The sequence below is a fragment of the Anopheles nili genome, chromosome 3 (assembly GCF_943737925.1).
Source record: "Anopheles nili chromosome 3, idAnoNiliSN_F5_01, whole genome shotgun sequence".
Classification (NCBI taxonomy): domain Eukaryota; kingdom Metazoa; phylum Arthropoda; class Insecta; order Diptera; family Culicidae; genus Anopheles; species Anopheles nili.
The window spans coordinates 61636791-61658019 of record NC_071292.1 but is presented as its reverse complement, the minus strand read 5'-3'; the positions used below and the strand labels follow the sequence as shown (position 1 = coordinate 61658019).

Sequence of the window (21229 nt, the reverse complement as noted above, 5' to 3'; positions counted from 1 at the left end):
TCCCGGTCCCCATCGGTTTGAAATTGGACGAGACGAGAAAAGTTAACCGCAAGTGGTTTAATGTAGGTCTCTGCCCACTTAGTTTTCAGTAAAGCATTTTGTTGACGTCTCTACTGGACGAACGAGTGGGCCCTTTCACGGTGCACAAAGGGACTTTGAACATTGTTTGAAATTTGATTCATGAAATAATTGGTCCAAAATGGATCCATCTTCAATTGTGTTAGTGTTCTGTTTGTTCTACCTAAAGCCGTTGGGGTGGTACAGCTTCAAATCGCTTCGCACATCAATGGATTTTGGGTGAAATGATGAGTTTTTCCGAATGCTGATAGTCTATCTGACATCAGCAGCTCTTAAGGCATGGGCATGCAAAATTGTCAGCTTTGTTAAACATACAAAAAGACTCGCTTTCAATCTCTCCGCTTGCAGATAATTCTGCCAACGAACGGAACCAGTCACATCCGTAGTTCATGCTTTCCCATCCATGTGTCGTACCTGAATGGAGCACCAAAACCAAATCCTGCCACATGTCATTCCAATAAGTAGTATCATGCTTATCGCTAGCTCCGAGGCGAGATGCATTCATCATCCGCACCGAATGCACTCTTTGTACCATTTCTGCAATTCAACCGTCAACCGAGGTTGATTTTTGAAATCACAAAAAAGGAATACTCTTTCACCGGTTGCCGTCAGCCAGAAAATGCTGTCCCACATGCTGTACGACTGTCGATTTGCGATGCAAAGAGTGACACTACTGGTTGCCACAACGATCCGTACGGATAAGTGGCGTTGAGCGGCAGGATAAATGCTGCCAAGATTCGATGACAAAAGGATATCCGCGTCCGCATTCGTTTGCCGCCCTCTGACAGCCACAGGGTTGTCGTCATCTAATCACTGTCGTTAGCTCCCATTAGCTTTGGTTGATGGTTTTTTTCGGGGGAGGGATTACGTCCTGTTTCGGTGTGTCCCGTACAATGAGCCTGGTTCGCCAGCCAAATTGCTGCTTCGTGGCATGAAATGGAGCCGTATAAGTAGGGCAATGCAATGAGATCGCTTGCGTTGCTCGTGCAGGAAATACTTCAAACAGGCTGTTCACTTTGGCACGGGGTCGTGCTTGACCACGAGTTTCACGGTTTCAAACGACCGCCAGCACTTTAATCTGGGAAACTTTTTCCACCCCCAATTCCGAGCACATGCTGCGTAAGGTAACATGCCGCGGCGCTGTGTGGAAAAAGTTTATTTTGTTAGCGAGCGGCCACATTTTAAATATTGCTTCCGTCGTTTGTTTTTTCTTGCTCGTTTTATTCGAACATTCGTTACACTGTTTTGATACTGCGAGGGAGCAGAAAATCTTCAAAAAACCGTTCCGGTCAATCGGGTGTTTTTTTTCCTTCTTCTGACAAAACCCTCCAGTGAAAGAGGCTGCTGTCGAATGGCCAAGACAGACGGGTGTGGTGTGCCCCGTCTGTTCACATTGTTTCCCCTCGAGAGGAAAATAAAGAACGAAAAGCTCAATTTTCCAACTTTTGAAACGAAAAGAAAAACACCCTCGATGAAGCAACTTCACCTCTTGGTGTGGAAATTTGTAAAGACGAAGCGAAAAGCGAACGTACCGGAACTGGGAACGGCATGAACGGCCCAAGACGTAGGGGTGTGTGTGCTGAAAAATTGTCCTATCCCACGAGAGGTCATCCTACCCCGGGTGGCGTCCATGGCCAACCGAGATGTCGAGCTTCAAAAACTTTCCTGCTCCATTAGGCCGAAAAACGGAAACGGAAAGTCTTTGCAATGGAGCAAAACCTGGAATGTGAGAAAGCGGCAAGACGTACGGACGACGAGGTCCATCCCTCCGAGAGCTCCGTCGTGTAATCCCTTCAATCGGTGCGGAGCGTGGGCGGAATTGGAAAGCCTCCTTCAACCATCGTGGGAGGGGGGAGAGCCCAAAAAGGGTGGCCGAAAGGATTTTGAAGCGTTTCTGCTTCATTTACAACTTGTCTCCCATCGCTGCTGTGGTGGGTTTGGGATGGATTCGTTCACGTTGACGACGGCCTCGAGGTGAATGGGATTGAGTTGTAGTAACTGGCAGCATGAAAGCAAAAACAAAAAAAAAAACACAAAAAAGAAAATGATGAATGAGTCAAGCGAGACCGTGCGGTTAGTAAGGGGTTTAGGCGGTTTCAATCCAGCCACTCGTTGGGCCGATTTTCGCACGTTGATACGTCGCTCGCTGATAAGGAAAGGGATTTTGGGTTCCCGGTCGGTGCAATCAATCTTGCGATCCAGCACCCCAGTGTCAGTGCTGGCGAAAGGATTCTGATGTGCCGAACAGAATGGATTGATCGACCTTTGACCGGCCATGGCACGATTGCCCAACTGCGTATCCCTTTACGCAAGCAAACACGATAGGAAGGAGAAGAACTTTCTAATTTTTTTGCTCCAACCAAAGAGTGATATTGCACCCCTTTTTTTTGGGAGGAGAATGGGTTGGAAAATTCCGATTCGACCCACAGACCCACCCACAAGCTGGGAAGCCTAGTTTTGTCATTCGTTCTAAATTGCATTCCATTTTGGCCCGGACTCGGACGTTCAATCTCGCTCTCTCTCTTTCTCTCTCTCGCCATTGTGCCCTCGCCAGGCCCAGCTGGAACGGAAAAACAAGGCCGATAACGGTCCTACAAATCTTGTGCCTTCGGTCACGGCCAACACCACCCAACCAAAATACAAAAAAAAAATAAACACAGAGAGAGCAAAAGGCTACCGGCCAAATTTATAATGGCACCGGTAGGATCGTTTTTCCGAATGGGATGGCACCGTTGTCGCCGCTTTATTTTCCAGTGACCTATTTTGCGCCCGGTGCGGCCCAAAGTCGTTATGCTGAATATATGTATAAATACGTAATCGCACAAACACACACACAGACACGCCGATGCGCACCGTGCGGACGTCAGAGATACGGATGGTGGCCAATGCCAGTGATGTAAGCCGTGCATGCAATATTTCGTTTCCCGGTTGGCCACCAGCGCAGCGCGCTGGCATCGACGCATTTGGCAACGGTTCCGGTGTGATGCACATTCGATTCTAATCAACGAATCATCGCTCATTGCAGGTGGCATGCGAAATGCGGTCCGATGCGCGGGAGGCGAGAAAGCGAGAAAATAACGAGTACACCTCCTCGGGGACACTTTATCATCGTCGTCGGCATGATGCGTCACCTCGCTTTTCCGACAAACCGCATCGCAGTCCCTTTTTCGTACCCGAACGTTTCGCTTCACACAGTCAAATGGGTGGCGTTAGGCTTTTGGGTTGTGATTGGGAATTGAGAAGCGAATTGATCCGGAAGCATGCTTTTCCCGATGCTCGCCAATCCGGCAGGGGTGGCATTCGAACCGAATGAGCATGTACGTTGCGATTCCATTGTGGTTCCACGTGTATGATTTATGGCGGTTGTTACAGTGACACATTTCGGGGTTTGCAGCGCAAACCCAAATACGGGCAGCTCGTTCCAACGCGAACGCAAATTCGGAACGCTGGTCGGTTCAGACGCGCTCGGATGTGGGATGTTTTTTTTTTCTGTCACAATTTTCGAAGGCAAATTTAAATTCAACTCAAATCATACCCCAAAACCGCCGGCTTGCGTTGTGCGCCTGACTCACGGGAAAACTTTTTTTGATTGCTCTTGTCAGTTCCGCCGGCATAATGGAGACGCCTGGTCGGTGGTACGAACGCGCTAGTGCAGTGGCCGCCTTCGAGATGGATTTTTTTGATTCGATAGTTGACTGAAGTTAATTGAAATCTTCTTCACATCGACCGATCCATCATATTCGCTTCGGTTTGGTCTAAAAACTCGCGCCCGATCGATCGGTTCCCGGCTCCAGGACCCAGCCGGCCAGGAAACGGCTACCATCAATCACTTTGCAAATTGAATTCGGGTCGGGTTTAGAAACTCGCTAACAAGCTACCAGAAGGCTGGCATTCTGCACCGCTGCTTACAAAGCGTTCGGCTCGCACGCGCTGGCTCATCGTTTTAGCGCGGGTTTTGATGAGAAATTAAAATTAAATTTTCCATTATGAATATGTAAAACCATTTGCCTCGTGCCGTCTGCATTAAAAGCTTCCCCGCCGCTTGGGTCCCCTTGCCACGTGCAGCAGTTATAAGTGCTTCTTTCAAATAGCAACTCTGTCGCGAAATATCACGCCACATTCTAGTGGTCGTTGAGCTGCGTGGTCTCTTTCTCTCTCTCTCTTGATCTCTTCATTCGTTGCTGTTTTGTAGGGTTCGCTGGCGCATGTATCCTAGCGATGAGACGATGAGTAAAGCACGGCACAATGGCAGGAAATTGGAGCAATGTGAAATAAAATGACAATTCCATTTCCTGACAAACTCACCACGGCTTGTGGATGTTCTGGTGTGGAAGGCATCGGTCCAGCCGGCACCGGCGTCCGGATTTCATTCGAGGTGGAATGAACGGGAAAAACTCCACGTTGCCAGCTTCAGTGAGCTGGATGAAAACCAGAATAGTACATCGAGATGTGCGCGTGTGTAGCTGTTCCTTTTTTTTCTCCTTTTGCTTCAATGCCTTATGCATTCCTCTTCGGATGAAGGAACGAAAAATGGAAAATGGATAGAGCGTACCGAGCCCAGCTAAGGGAATCGTATGATTCTCCACCGCGCGGATGCTGATTCTAAACGGAAACAGATGGTGCACGGCGGGTGAAGTTCGTTTACAGCGGAACCGGTGAAAAAGTGTGGGGTTGGCTGTGGTTCACCACCGTCGCCATGGCTTTTGCACAGCTTGGCGGATGTTTTGCCCGCGCGTCAGATGGCAGAAATATGCGAATCAAATGAAGCGCAACATTAGAAGCCAGTGAAAGCAAAACGAGCTTAACTCACTAACAGAAAGGGTAGATTCTATTTCACTTTGAGCTGCTGGCAGATGGCACTGCGAACTGAGTCAGGTTTTGTGTGTTTGCGTGCGTGTATGTGTGTGTGTGTTTTATTAAGTTAAATTAGTATTATAATCATGCTTGAAATATGTTTTTAAAACACAAATGCAGTATGAAAAGCAGCATTTTTGTGTTATAATTAGCATACGCATCCAACCATCTAGGCTTGTGTCTTTTCTTCCCTATAGCGCTAATTTTTGCCAATTATCCACCGAAAGGAAACAGATAAGTAGGCCAGAACCAGAACACCGGGCCGAGTGGTGGCTAAAAAACACTCATCGCTTACATAATCCGGTCCATGGATGCATTCTCAGGCGAAACATAATCCACGAAACCACTCGGGTTTATAACACACTTCAGGCGCGACTTTGCCGTGTATAATGATGATGATGATGATGATGATGATGGTGGTGGTTTTAGTAGCGTCGGTGGCGTTATGGGACAGAACAAGCATCCTTGCTAACCCGAGTGACAACCTTCACGCCGTGTCCTTTCGCTTCGAGCAACGGTGGAAGAACCAAAAAAAAAAATAGTCCTCCTTGCCAATACACACTAACACTCTTGGCAGCGTTTGTTCGAACACAAAACAAGGACACTCGAGCGCGCTGCACTGCACAGTGAATGAAACAAGCAGAGAGAGAGCGAGAGAGAGAGAGAGAGGGCGAAAAAAGAATTCCAGGAACTGGTTTTCTTGCTCGAAAAGGAGCTCCCATGAAGTGGGCTTCCCCGGTTGAAACCATCGCGCGCTTAGTAACGGCCACCCGTGAGCGGTGTGGTCTCTATGCTTGAGCCTTCAAAATGGCTTGAGGCTGGTGTCATTGAAATTGGAAAATTGCGCGCAAGGAACGTAGGCGTGTGTGTGTGTGTGGGAAGAGGGTCGTCGACGACGGCGGCCTCTCCAAACTCCATATTAACCCGCATTGTTCTCACCGCGAGATCGTCGGATAGCGCAGGTTGTTATGATTGTTTGGCGCTCTATTGTTGTTTGCATACGTTGCGCCATTTCATACCTTCTGTTCTGTGACACTGGCGTGCCTTTGTGGGAGGTTTGTAGTTGCCTTCCGATAAAAAAAAACCGGAGATGGAGGCGTGAAATGCATTTGAAGGATTTTGTGGTGTTGAACGTTATTTTACTCCAACGGCTACGGTATTATTATTAGCGCGAAGCTTTCGTTAAAAGAATTTAAAATTGATCTTCATGCCACTTCATGCCAGAATTGCGTAACGCGCGAACGACCAAACACTATCGCACGCCAGTATTTAAAGGTTAGATAAAATCGTCTCCTTCCTCGCTCGGGCTCGCGACAACCACACTCGCGTGGTTCGCGATGGACATGCGCAAATTTGCGTCCACGCAAAGCCCACGGACTCGGGAAAACCCGGGTGGGCAAAACTACCAGCAACCCGACGTGGCAAAAAGCCCTTCCCGCATGGTTATGCTTTTCGGCCCATTCTGCAGCACGCGGGTGAAGATTTTATCCGACGGTGGACGGTGGAGCATCGTTAAAAGCTTCTCGGCCCTCGGTTTCGTGGAGATGGGATGATGGCGTTTCGCTGATGATGACGATGCCATCAACGCGCTTTTATGCCCGTTATTCGCACGCGTTGAATGTGGAACTCGCGCGAGCCTCCGCGCGCCCGGATTGTTTGTTCTTATTTTCACTTTCTTGCTTTCTTTGTTATTAGGTAGGCGATTTGTTGTGTGTTTTTTTACTCCTTCTTCTTCTTCTTCTTCTTCTTCAACATCATCCACCTGACTCCATTTCCTCCGGGTAGGTCCCTGGGTAGGTGGAGGCAGTTCCTCATCGCGCGAGTTTTCCATTACTTATGTAACCCAATATGTATGATGTAGCGCTGCGCAAACACGCGCTCCTCGCTATGCGTACGCGGCGGGTGAGATAGCGCGCGGAGTTCCTGGCAAGTTCGGAAAATAAATCTGAGCGAAAGCATTTCGCGCTAATGAGGTACGCCTCCGACGCGCTCGGGGAGGCTTTAGTGGGTGTTTTGCTATTCCGCTTATCTCGCCCATCCATCTCTCGAGCCGTGGCGCTATCGTCCTTTTTGCTTGGAAAACACCACCATTCGCAGAGCGTATTGACTTAGAAAAGGGCCTTTCTCGTAACCCGTACCCGTACGGCGAACGAGGATTGCTCGCGCGAGGTAATACGGCAAGGATGTGCTTTCAAGTACTGCCGGGCTGTGGTTCACGAGAAACAAATATGGCATTTAATTCCAGCAGCCCCCGTGAGCCTTCGCCAAACCAAATGACGCGTAGCAACGACGAAGCGCGGATATATGGCGCACGAACAGTGCGAGTGCCTTTTTTCCAACGTATTTCATCTCATTTCGCTTCCGAATAAATGTACCCTTCCAGCTGCTGAATTTAATTTCCCCTGGCAGACGCGCATCGCATAGTAACGGTTCCGAATGTTTCATTACACTTTCTTTCAGGCGGAGCGCTCGAGCAAGGGCCAGTCTGTGGTGGTATGTGCTGCGATGCCGAAACCGAGCGGCAGCTGCAAGCGAAGGCGTCGAAAAATTTCGAAAGACTAGTCAAACACCACATCCGCAGCCAGCGAGGGCTCTGGGAGACAACTGCTAATCTCTACAAAGGTGCGTAATTAGATAAGGAATTCGTATGTCCATGTACCGGGAGGGCTAACAAGTGTATAAATGTAGGGAAAAAATCATTTACTGACATTTACAACTGCAATGGTAGGAAATTCCTCATAGAACGAGTATGATATCACCATAAAATAACTCATCAATCGCGAAGGGTTGCGCACCGTTACGAATCTGACACCACCTACGGGGTGTCGCACATTTATTGCACTGTTTCAGCACGGCCACATAAGGTTAAGTGCTTAATTTATTGGCCTCGAATGTAAATGCAGGAAGGAAGACAAAAAAAACCAAGCTGGATAACTCGAGTCGTTCGCTAATCCTCGTGTGCCGTGCGCCCAAGCCTGTGAAGGTGCCATCGATCAAACAAGACCGGCCCCTAGGAAAAGATCACTAGGCAAGTGTTTTGATGGTGGTGTGGCGTTGGTCACAGCAAACCCCGATCGGGGGTCTCTCCGGAGACATCGAACCGGTCCCTCTGGGTTCGAGAGCTCACACTCAGCACGGTTTGTAGGAACGAATTCTCGATTGGCACAACCCGTCGTCGGTGGACTCTGGCAAAGGCTTGCGGCTACACACATGGCCAATCCGCCCACTTTCGGAAAGGGAAATATCTTCCGAACACCACACCGAGAAGTCCCGAGCCCCGTAAGACGTTGATTAATGCGATCAATTACTGCAGCTGCAGCCTATTCCGTTGCGGGATTTGGCCGTAATTTATTTACCACCGTTTATTCCGATGCCATCCGATCATATACGACCGAGTCACCCGAGACACAAGCGTACCGTTCTGCGGGACATACCCACGTGAGACCAACGGCGATGGGGTGGTCCTTTTGCGCCACCTTTATGCAGATTCTCTGTCTCAGTCTCTGTCTCTGCATCAATCGATCGTCGAACGCTGTCCATCATCAGCCCGTCGGATGGTGTGGTTTCCTCCTGAGAAAGATCATAGGCCTCCTTCTCCTGAGCATGGCCAACCGTCGGCCGAGGTAATTTGACGTTCGATGTCACCACAGAGAGACAGAGGCAAACAACATAAATCGAATGTATGGGGGGCGGAGGAAGTCTAACGGTAGTAATGGGCATGATCATGCTGACGATGTAAATTACCCACCAAACCGTGCTCAAACGAAGTATCGATGGGGTATCGATGAACGACGCACCCGGTTCGCCCGAAGGGTGATGATTAATGCGTGGCAATTACACTTCAATTAATGCGATAATTATGCGTGACATCACTTCAGCGATCCAGAGTAACGCCGGGCGTGGCGAGGATACTTGACCTTGTTTTCGTTTCCGTTCCAACGCCCTCTGTCGTCTGTCATCGCAACCATGATAAGGGGGTAACCTATCACAAAGCGTAACCCTTTTGAAAGGCATGCACTTGAACTGATCAATATAATTTCGTTTGGCGTAGGGAAAGTGGCTTCACCGGCTCTTGACAAACAGCTTGAATGCTGGTGCAAAATAGTGCACGTAATGGAACTGGATTGATTGTGTTACGTGAGAGGATGTTTAATTGATCTTCAAACGCGTTCGCCAATGAAGGTGTAGGAGTGAAATATTTCACCAAATGCGGCTGATCTTTGTGATTTTTTTTTCGCCATGTGAACACTCCTAAAAGACGTTCCAAACAAAACAAATTCCAACCGCACTGGAAGAATGTCAATTCCAGCGTAACGGTTTCTATTATTGCAAATCCAGTCCCTTCGCCGGTACTGCATCCGTGGCAGAGCAACCCGAGTGTGTGTGCGCTCGATTTGTCACGAGCGTTAAAGTGCCCGGTGCAGCGTCAGCATCACATCGCCACACACATATATTTTCCCGAAGTTCCCGCATCCTCGATAGCTCGATTATTTTCTTCCCACGGTCGAGCTTTTGCGCCGGGGAACGCCCGCGACAGGTGAATATGGACCTGCATTTATATGTGCATATTTTCAACAATACCCGTAATGCACACCGACACGGCCGACTACCGGCCGGCTTCTGGCTGTCCTTTTCTGGCGCAAGCCACACCATCATCCCACCTTGCCAGCTTCAGCAGCGCGGTCCAATCACGGTCCCACCGAACCCGGGATTGATGGACTGGGGTTTTATGCAAATTTTAAACTTTTCCGTCGAACCGGGGCGTTCGGCCTGGCTGTGTTTGCTCGCAGACGTGTGTGTGTGTGTATGTGTGACGGACCGGATCCTCGTATCCCTTGGGAATGGAACGTGGAGGCTGGTTTTTGGGTGAACGAGTGCATCACCTTCTCCATCCTGCGTGCCACGTTGGAAAATTGGGATCGCAAAGTGCACTTTGGTGCAAGCCGGAAACCCGAGCCCACCCCCACACGTTTGCCCGGTACGCTGGCTGGCGTATATGGCGTGTCGTGGTTTTGCGAAAAAGGAACTCAGCAGCGCGGATGCACACGAAAGGATGTGCGCGACCGTTTCGAATCGTTCCGGGCTTCGAATGGATGCTTGGCTCCATTCGCCGGAATTATTTATGCCGTGGAAATTTTCACCCTACCCAAATTGGCTGCCGGTGGGCTAACGGTCATGAAGTAATGGTGGTACCAATGGTTTGCGCTGCTCGTGGGTGGATTTGGTTTAATATGTACGTCGTCAGCACGCGGTGTATCGCACAAAGTGCACAAACACGGCACGGCTACGCGTGTCTAATCCACGCATCCGGCGCGTTTCGGTTGTTGTGTCACAAAATTTGATCGATTATTAATTCACTCCCAAGCGAGGAGGAGGCCGTTCGCGCGCTCGGACAGCATAAAAAATGCATCATGCTAACGAATGAGTTGGGCTTTTGGGGGAAAAGTGCGTGACCGGTGCGTGGGTGGTTTATCTCTGTGATTGTGATTTGTAATTTGGCCCGCTAAACCCCCGGTGCCGTGGGTCACGATTGGTGATAGATTAGTTTGTTTTTTTTTTTCAAACCTGAATAATCAAACCCCACCGGAGGTTCGGTAAATCCGGCTCACAACCAACAAATAGGTTGGTCAATTAAATTTTCGAGAGCCACCGGAGAAAACTATACACTTTTCTGTTTTTTTTTTAGGGGGGAAGCAAACAAACAATCTCCATCAACTCCCAAACCCATATTTGACGCGTGCTCAATAATCTAATTAATAGCAACAAATTAATCTGACACCAAGCGTATAATCCGCTCGCGCGATCCACTGCGATCCCACCGAACCGAAAACACCTCCTTTTGCGGGCAGCGTGCCTTCCGATCGGGCGGTGGGTCATTCGTGGCGCGTTTGGAATATATTATCCCCATTCTACCGAACGTGAGCTCTGGGGCGCCTTTGCGTATCTGAAACGGCCGTCCGCATGGGGGGCGCATTAATTTGATACCCTTATTTGGTGCGGAGATTTCGTTCCCAGCAAACTCGCTCTCTCAAAAATCGCTTTGCATATGCGCGCGCGTGTGTGTGTTGAGGATTTGTTATTGTTGTTGCCATTTTTCCATCTTCACTAAATTGAACTGCGTGCCAGACGGCCGCGCGCGCGTGAAAAAGGATCCCCGACGCTGCAACACAATTTTGGGTTTTTTTTTTTTGGTGGCTGGGTGGATCCGTGCCCGGGGCGTGATTTATCATTTTATAATTTTTGCACCAACAACATCCGTCCTCCACGCGGGCCCAGGCTGTGAAAGCGCGTGCCCTGATCGATGTGCCGTCGCCGGAATCCGATGAGCGGAAAATGGATTCATTTTTATGACGCTGTCATTGCGTACCGGTAAAAGCGAAATTTTTTTGTTTTATTTTGTCTTTTCGTGCTTGCGCTTCATTCTGTCGAGCGCTGTTTTATACATTTCGGTGCGAGAAGAGCGAGACGAGAATGGGATAAGAAAATAAAAAGAAAAGCACAACCATCGCCAACAACACCCATCAAACGCGCGGGGCGCGACAATAAATCGTTGTTTTTTCTTTTTCTTCATCACTCTCGATTTTGGCATCTCCCGCCAACACCCGGGAACGATGGGCGTTGGGCGCAATTTCGATTTTGGCGTTTGATTTTTCCCTCCATTAGGCACAGGCGCTCACACACCCGCTCGAAAGGGGCGAATGTGGCGCTTTTGTGGGATTTTGCAGATCCTAGCGGTTGCCTCATGCACACATGAGAAAAAAAAAACACCGCGTGTAGTGGAGTTGGCTTTTTTAATCGAAAGACGTCGATTTGACAGTGTTTACAAATGTTTGACGCTTGATAAGCAACGAGAAAAAGCGCCCTGGAATCGAATATTCGTGCGCGATGGTTCGCTTTTGTGGTTTTTTAGAATGTGTTTTTGTTTTGAAAATAACGCTGAAAATGTTGTTCATCCGTGTGTGTGTTGAATTTTACGTCCTGTTGAATCCTGGCAATACATCACCCACGCTCACTGGGGCGAGTTTGTGATTGGTTAAATTTGATTCACTTTTAAACTACCTCCCACCGTAGGGAAAAACTAAACGAAACTCCAAAAAGCTTAAACCAACTATGTAATGCTGACAGCACAACATGGTTGCAGGAAAAGTTTTATAGTTTCTATGTTTTTTTTTCTTGCTTGCTTCTACTCTTCCTGTGCCACATAGACACACATACACGCTTGCTCTCTGCACCGTTATTGCCAAACAACCTATACTCTCGGGATTCCGGCACGCTTTCCATCAAGGACGAAGCCCGTCCCCCGTAAGGAAGCACAATGCACAAACATTCTCGTAGCAAGTAGCGGCCCGGTGCCACATCCTTTCGATCCCGGGTGCTTTGTGCCAGGGAACGATTTAGCACGGCGAAGGACGACCAACTCGTCGTTAAAATTTGTGCTCATCCTTCGTTTAGCGCACCAAATACCTTCGGAATGACTCCCGTGTGTGTGTGGAATACACAATTTATTCCCGCCGCCGAAGGATGAAAGTTGTCTCTGGGAAGGCGTGTGTCACGTGGCCGATTCGTGTTTGTACCACCGGACGGCAAGGCACAAGGATATCTGCCGGTTTATGGTCTGTGGTCAGGGATGTTTCCTGAGATGGGTAGCGATGGGTAGCACCAACCAGCTAGCGTCCAGCACGGGAGCGGGAAAGTTTCTGATTCACGTGAATTGCATTAATAAGTTCTTGGGTGCAGCGGATGGGAACGAATTATTTCATGCTTCCTTACATTCGCGCTTTATTATCAGCGGAATGTAGCACGATTGTTCGTGCTCCAGAATTCTTCCGGCGCGTCCGTCCGTGCAGCATTCCTTGTGGAATTTGAGTAAAATATGCTCCTGCGAGATGGATATTTTCAAATGGTGCTTTTTTTTTATTCGAAGGAAGCTGTACGCATGTAAGCGGAATAGCTTACAGCTTGCTTTCTCGAAAGCGTCGCTTTCGAATCGGTACAACTTTCGATGGTTAATCTTCAACAACCAACACACCCCGAAGAATGTCGAATAACAAGCATCTTAATAAGCGGATGCCACGCGGCAAACGCCAGCGTACGGAGTTAAATTCCTCGGCGTCTTAGTCATTCGCGAGTGTTGTTCTCTCCCGTCGTTAGTGCGGCGGAATGAAACGTATTTTCCTTCGAAACGCGTTCCAGACAAACGATTTTTTTCTCTCTCACCTCCATTACAAAAACTGCTTATCCATTCAGTTCATCCAGTTCTCCTTCACTCACCTGCACCCGATGTCCTTTTGGTACCGATCTTTAAGCTATCGTCGCATTCTCAACGCCTTTCAACCATTTTCCCGGTGAACGGAAAGCACTAGCAATCCAAAATTGGCAATCGGGCGTGTTATTTTTACTTCCTCTTTTTTTTTTTGGTCCGCCTCTGGCATATGGCCCCAAAGCTTACCCTAAATTGGATTTGGGAAAGTTCTCGGATTCCGTTCTCGGAGTCATGATTGTTGGAATTCGAAATGTTTGACCTTGCAGGTTGCTGTTATGCTGCAGCGTTCCGCTGAACCGGAGTTGGGAAGAAAAATAATCCCAAACGAACGGTGCGGGCAACTAGGCGCTGCTAGGGATTATGTTATCTGGACCGGTTAAGCATCTGCTATTTACTTTTACCTTTCCATTTGGGATGCGACAAACTGGGGAAGATCGTCAGAATGGGAGCATGGAGGAGAAAAATCGTTCACGATCAGACTTGTGACGTCGTTTGAGATGGAGCTATTAAATTTGACAGACTGCAGGCTTCTGCCTGCCCAATGGAAACTGGAAATATTTCAGGGATCTTTTTTCTAATCTTTCGGAACCATCAATGCATTGCTTTTGGGGCGCATTCCTGGGAAATATTTGTGAAAACTTGTGGATTATTCATCCCCGTCATCTTAGCTACGCTCCAACGAAACAAATGCTTAACATCAGCGGTAGCAGTTTTGCTCTGTGGTATTAAATTACTCATCGGATGGAAACTCGAATGACAAGTTGCCTGAGCTGCGTGGGCAAGCTGTCGAAAATTAGAAGAAAAAAAATACCAATAACTCTGCGTCACATCACTTGGAGCCTTCGATCATGACTAATTCTTGGTCTCCTCTCGTCGGTTTCAGATTACCTGCTGCAGCTTACGCACCAGTCCGAGAACAAAACGCACGTCCTCTTCTCGAACGTGTACAGAAAGATGGCGCCATTGTCGCGCGAACCGATCCACGACCTGTACGAAACGATCCGGCTACACATGGTCTCCGATCGGCCCGGGGACGATCTCGAGCTCATGACGAGAAAGTTCTTCCGGAATCTCTTCCCGGTGGCGTACCATCACGCGATCCACTCGGACGTACTGCACGGTACGGAGCGAAGCCGATCAAGCGAGGCGATCGTCAGCAACCGCGACTTCCACGGTGACTACAAGAACTGTCTGGTGCACACGTACGATGGTCTCAAACCGTTCGGTATGGTGCCCCAGAAGCTGGCCAGCTCGCTGGTGTCCTCGGTGAATGCTGCCTCCGTGTTGCTGCGAGCCTTTCGCGAAGGAGCTGAGGTCCTGCTGAACCTGGAAGAAGTCGGTGTGTCCGCACCGTCCTGTCAGAAAGCGCTCCTGCGCATGAACTATTGCGGCAGCTGCAAGCGATACAACCACCTGCACGATAAACCCTGCGTCGGACTGTGCCATAACGTGATGCGGTAGGTTGCATTGAACGGGAGTACCCTTTTGGAAGTCGGGATGCTAGAGTTGAAGAGTTTTCACGATTTTTCCCACAGGGGCTGTCTGATCGAGTTCGTTGGTGCACTCAACAAGGGCTGGAGCACGCTCACGGAAGCGATCGTGCTGCTGATCCGCACCGTTCGATCACCCGATGGCATCGAAGCGGAGATCAAATCACTCGACGTGAAGCTATCGAACGCCATCATGCACGCGATGGAAAATGGACCGCAGCTTGAAAAACAGGTAAGGGGGTTTGCTAATGGGTGGTGCGATTGTTTTTGGGGTTATTTTTCTGGGGTAGCCAGTTTCGGGAAAAACGCGATCACTCATGCTGTTGTTTTTCAAACCTACGGATTTGGTTTCAATTTTGGATGCTGTTGTCAAAAAGCGGCTAATGCGTGTGCAACCACGTACGTGAGTGCATTGGCCAGTTGGCAATGAAACGCTAACGAGCAGTGTATTGATCGCGAGAATGACCGCGCTCGGTCGGTGAGAAAATTTTCAACAACACCACCATCAGCCACCAAATTAATCAACACGCATTCGAACACGCGCCACAAAATCCGGAGCGCCTCCGCCTCGGTGCCGGTGCAATGTTTCGCGTTGCCGTTTATTCGTACGCGTTCGGTAATTACAAATTCAGCAAATCAGCAAAACTCCTAGCCCGCCTGGTGCAACGGAGTATCGTTCGCGGGAACAAGATGCAAACAAAAAACAAAACGAACGGCGGGAACACACCGGCGGGCGAGTTTTGGGTTGCAGTTCGGGCGCTCGCAAGCAATTTTTGGAACCGACACACGCGAATAACCATGGAGCTCGGCACGTCTTCAACCGTGACACCGGAACCGCCAGAAGGGGGTTGAGTGTCGTTTGCGAGCTCTCGGACATTTTGTCGGAATTGTCACGATCGAGTTCAATTACCGTTTCGCTGAAGCGCGAGTCAGTGCGCCTTGCGTCAGCAAAAGTCGCGCACTCCAAAACCATCCCCACGTGTGGGTTTGCTTGGTTTTGGTGGTGGCCAACGTTGACCATTTCGGTGACCAGCGATGACGTCCGTTGAGTCGTCCTTTCAGGCACACGTTGGAATGGAAATAATCCGACCTGCGAGCCAGCTACTGCCAGCAATTTGGGAACCTTTGTTTCGGTATTGCGCAATGCGTTTTTACGGTGGGATTTTTCCTTATTGAATTTGATTTGCTCGCAGAACTTTTCAGTACAACCTCGAAGGGTAAATGTTTCATAAATCAGCACTTTTCACCTGTGTAGAGTGTAGAACCCCGTTCCAATAAGGGTTTGAAGTTAACTATTTGCTGACAAACACCACGTTTCAGGTGTCCAAACCATAAGCCAATTGTGACAATGAACGCTCGTGTCCCTTCAGTTCAGCGCGATTTTTTTTATAGACAATCCACAACCTTGCAAAACTCAATCCAATGACCCTCGGAATGACACCAAGGGGGCAAAAAAAGCCCTTCAGTTTAAAGTCCCTCAGCAATTTGAATGCGGCTCTTAATTATTTGCTACTGGTGCATTTTTGGGCAGGAAAATTAAATGAACACCACAGTACGAACGGCCATTAAAGCACTGGCGTAAACGAGTTGATGAAGCTCCTCTTTACGTACACGTACGTACATGCGTACCCGACCAGATGCGTGATGAGGGTCAGATTTACGTACGATTCCGTTCGCTCTAACGTGCCCCACTTGCCAGCTTTCTCCCGTTTGCGCCCATTTGGCTTCTAGCTTAAACCAATTCGGATGCTCATAATACCGCCGAACGACGAACAACCAGAGCCAACCAGGTTCGATGGAGCACCACCACCGACGGGCGTTGATGGCCGGTGTGAGATAACTCCCGGAAAACCAACCACCCCAACCGACACAGAGGGTCGCCCCCGTACGCCATTGAGAGACCTTTTCCGGTGACCTTGCCGCAGTTTGCCAGTCGAAAGGACTGAGAGGTGAAAACGGTCCGTTGTACGATCGAGACGAGAAGACCGCGCCGCCAACACTCATTGTCTCAATCTCGAGAGAATTCAGCAGCACCACCGGTAGGGCTCAGATCCGACCCGGTTTGGCCCTTGTACTACCCGTAGCGTAACGAGCGCGCATAACATATGTTTAATTCAGTTTAAACGAGTGCTTTATGGTCCTCGAGAGATGGCGTACAGCTGGAATGCCCGGGAATCGGTAATCGGTCCTCGAGATGATGCCCCGAGCCACCGAGAAGTGGCGCTGCGAACGTTTCGTCTTCGTTCTCCCCGGGGATGGTTGCGCTAACTTTGTTGCCAGTCTTTGAGCTTCCCAACGGTGCAGCCCGTGAGGTGGTTGTGGTGCCGTAAGATGCCCTCGGTGAGTTGGCGCCCAAGCCATTGCGGTGGGCATTCTTGTAATTATGTTAATCATAAATTGAAGAGAGCGCCATCTGGTTGCTCGATCAGCGAGCTGACCATGGGCGAGCTTAAAGGCACCATAAATTTGTGTTTGATGATCAAACCACACCCGGTTCTTCTGTAGGTTGAAACACCATTCACAGCATTCGGCAAACTCATTCCTTGGATTCATCTTGCCGGCGTGCGGCCACGAGCCATTCGTCAACGGTCTTTGTCACGCGTGACTCATCCTCCGGATGGCTTGGTCGATGACTAATCAAACGGAGGTTACTCGCTCTGGAACTGAGGAGGCCAAAATAAAATAAAAAAGCCGACCGTTCACCGAGTGGTGGATGCTAATCGGCGACCGGCCTAATTGCGGTCGTTTTCCGTCGGATATGCCCTTGGGTAGGGCCACCGTGATTTTTATTCCGCTCATCTCGCTTATCCCAGCATCACGTTATGGCTGTCAACGGGTGGCTTTCCCGGGCTGGACAATGTAGCTGCCGACCACCGGGGAACACCGCGGTGACGAGCCGACGACTTATCTAAATTGTTCGCTCGACCTGGTCTCGGCTCGCGAGCCTCGCCACAGACCTTGAACGGGTGGTTCTCTCATGGGCACGGTTAGGTTTAGTTCCGCTCGTTGTCCAATCGACCAGAGCGGGAGTTTTCTTCGTCCATTGTCAGAGGTGTAATGAATTATCTCCTCCATTCGCTGAAGTGCGCCTAAAGTTGCCGCAAACGCGAGAAGTTTTCCGGTCACCAGAAGCAACCAACGCTTCCTTCTACTTTGAGGAGACGAGTTCGAGAATGCCATCCAGCGGCAAGGTGCACTCCGCGAGAACCGCAAAAACGTCGTCTTCGTCCGTCGGTCGGTGGTGGCAGCATTTACATAAAAAGGCATTCTTACGGCCTGTTTTCTTCTCGCATTCTCGCGCTTGCTCAACCTTCCCAGCGAGCCAACAGTCGAGTTGGGGTCGTGTCTCAGGTGTGCATGTGTGTGTGTGTGCCATTCCTGCTTCGTGGAGGTCATCCTTTACCTTTGCACGCGGGAGGGGACAAAGGGAAAATTCCTACCCCGGTGGGTGCTCGGGTTCGCGGGGGCGTACTTGAGCTTTCATTACGCCGGCATCGCCATTCGCGCGATAAAAGCGAATCCCGCGCGAAATCAAAACCCCCCGGTTAGCTGAAATGGCCGGGTAGCTTTAAGATAAGCTTTTGACAAAAAAGCTCCAACTAACCCCACCTCCAGGGATGCGGCTCTTCGGATGCATTCCCAATTCCTCGCGCCACAATTCCAGTTGCGTCCAGTTTTCGATTTCTAAACGCGGCTGCCTTTTCCATTCCCATTCCATTCGGGTGGCTCTCGTTTTCGCTCACTGTTTCTCGCTTCTCGACATTCTTTGCTCCTTCAACCATCGCTCGTTTCCATTCCCTTTTTGCTTCCTTCTTGATCTTTTCCCTTGGCCATCCCTTCCCGACGCTGGCCCGACGTTTCGTTTTGCCTTTAGTCCTTGCGTTCCTTCCATTCACTTTCGTTGCGCGACACTTTGTCTCTGTTTGCTTGTGGCGCGCGCGCAGCTTTGCATGGGAAGAAATGAAGAATTTTCGTTGCGTGCGTGTGTACAACGAACGTGTCCACAGAAGTCGCCCGGCGGGGCCAAGAACCAGCGTCCCGATTCCGATTCCTTCCCGTTCTTAGTCATCCCTCGCTGTGGGCAGGATCGCCGCTCTGGGGCTTCCGAACTCTTCGCTCTGCCAGCCGCGGTCGGGTCAATATTTAAAGCTCATTGCGTCATGCACACATACACCGGCATGCGTGTGTGTGTGTGTATGTGCGTGCGTGGAAAACAGACTCCCAGACGCGTCCGGGCGCACAACAGAGCGAGAGAGAGAGAGAGAGAGAGAGAGAGAGAGAAAGAGAGATTCCTTTGAGGGCGCTTCCTGTGAACGCGTCGCGAACCACGCGGGTCCAGAAGATTCAATTTCTCGTTAAGTGTTATTGGTCAAAGTAATAAAACACACATAAAAACAGGTTTAACTGGATTTTTCGTGCCACTCCGCCACCCCCTTCCCATTCCCAGCCCACCCCACACCCAGGAGAAATACATTCTTCTCCTCGATCGATTGCAGTTTTGTGTTCTGTTCGGTGGATCGCGGGCTTTCGCGCTGCACCACTCCACGGAGCATCTCGCAAACTGCCCCACCGCGGTGGGAGGTTTTTGTCGCTCTCCCACCAATGTGTGTGTGTGTGTGTGTGTGCCGATGGCCACCCGTTGCGTGGTGGAAAAGGAATGCGAGCCAGTTGCAGCCGCGCTGGAGTTGGGCTCTGTGCGTGAAGCTGACCGTGAAAATTAAGCTCTAAGCCAGCAGGGATAACATTTATGCAAAAATGTTCCCGGCCGGGGGCGAGGGTCAGGGGTCATGTTTGTCCAGAGGCACTTACATCCCCCCCCCTTCCCCCCACCCCTCCCACCTTAAATCACGCGAAATCCTCATCCCGGAAAGCTTCACGCGCAGCGGGTTAATGCGATCGTGCAACTTAACGCGCGCAAGCGGCACGCATCCGGTCCCGATCTTTCACCTTTTATCGGCCGTGTGTGTGTGTTTCTGTTTTGCTAAAGAAAAACTCCAAACCCACCCACGGGTTGTCTTCTCCTCCCCCTCCCCCACCTTTCGAGGGGGTAGCCTCTGACGCTTGTTAATTTCCAGCGCGCGAACCAGCCGCCCGCGGGGATGATGTTTCCCCCCCCTGTTTTTGGTTGCGAAAACTGCGCTTTTTGTTTCTTCCGCCTGCTTTACGGTTTGCCTTCTCACGTCGATCGTTAGCTCGCGCTTTTGGTTGGGTTGTGTGTGCGCTTTTTTTTTCTTTTCTCTTTTGTTTGTTACTCATTCTTACACTTTTCGCTATCTGAACGCTGTTTTCGTTCCCCTATGTTGCCATTTTTTGCTGTTGTTGGTGTTGTTTATTTCATTTGTTGCCGCTTCGTTCGGTTTTCGTCAGTTTTATGCTTTTCAGCAGCCGTTTGTTGCGTTTGGTTTGGTTTTGTTTTATTTTGCTTTTTTTTTTCTTTTTGCTGTTTTTTTTTTCTTCTTCTTCTTTGCCTTCGTCGGTTTTCCTCTCTCTCTCTCTCTCTTCTGTGTTCATCCCCATTCGCTTGCCTTTGTGTGAACTGTCCCACAACATTCCACGATCGCGTTGCGTGTGTGCGTTTCTCGATCATGCAGGATCTCTCGTGCCTTCTCTCTCTCTTTCTCTCTCTTTCTCTTTCTTTTTCTCTCTTTCTCCTCATCAATTTGCAAACTCGATGCTTCATGCGAACGGATCCGATACGCCGATCTCGCGATTCGGCAGCACGATTGGCGCCCAGCCACGGAATTTGAGGGCCCCCAGTACTTCCGCGCTTTCCTCACGCACCTCCAGTCCCCTCTCCCACCGATCACCTCCCCCATCGAGGATCGGTTTCATTGATGCCCAAGCTCGTGAACGAACGAGAAGGTGCACGTCTATTCGAAATATGCCATTAACGATGCTGTAATCTTCTCTTACACGTTTCATTACGCGAAACTGCCTCATTGCCACGGACCGGGATGGAGATCGGTGAGGGCGATGGCCCTCCCCCCTCCCGCTCATGGCCCCCTTGTTCCGATACCTTCCGGTTCTGGGGGTGCAAACGATTAGCGCTTCTCTGGGGGGGGGGGGGGCCGGTTGGCAGTTAAGTGCAAAATAACCACCCAAACACGATGGGGACGTTTGCGTGCTCGTTGTTTTTTTTTCCTGTTTTTTTTCCTTGCTTTAGTCTTGGGCCTCACCGCTAATTCTCGATCCCCCCACCCAAAACAAGCCATCGGCTTTACGATCGTAATGCAATAAGCCATACGAAATGCCGCATTCGCATAACCGGTTCGTTTTTCCCGTACCGGTGAGAACCCTGGCGGAAGAAGAAGCCATCCGAAATAAAAAAAAACAGCAGCAACAACAAAGCTGATTCCTTGCGTGCCGCCTAAATCATACCTCGCGGCCACCAACACCTCCATCATAAGCATAATCGAGTGCCTTGCTGGGGTTCGGCGGCTTATTAACTTCTTTATTTTCGGCTCGGAAAGCGCACACGCTCCCTGTGCCGGCGTGTTTTTCTCAGCCAACTGGCTACGTGTGTGCTGAGTAGCGATGGGAGAAT

At 49.9% G+C, this 21229-nt stretch overlaps 1 protein-coding gene across 1 annotated transcript in view; it reads left to right on the top strand.

Moving 5' to 3' along the window:
- LOC128727240 (division abnormally delayed protein) overlaps positions 1–21229 on the top strand; it is a 115661-nt gene that overhangs the window by 79807 nt on the left and 14625 nt on the right. The window contains exons 3-5 of the mRNA XM_053821128.1: positions 7393–7554; positions 14079–14652; positions 14731–14917. Coding sequence (XP_053677103.1) covers positions 7393–7554; positions 14079–14652; positions 14731–14917 — 923 coding nt within the window. The remainder of the gene's footprint in view (positions 1–7392; positions 7555–14078; positions 14653–14730; positions 14918–21229) is intronic.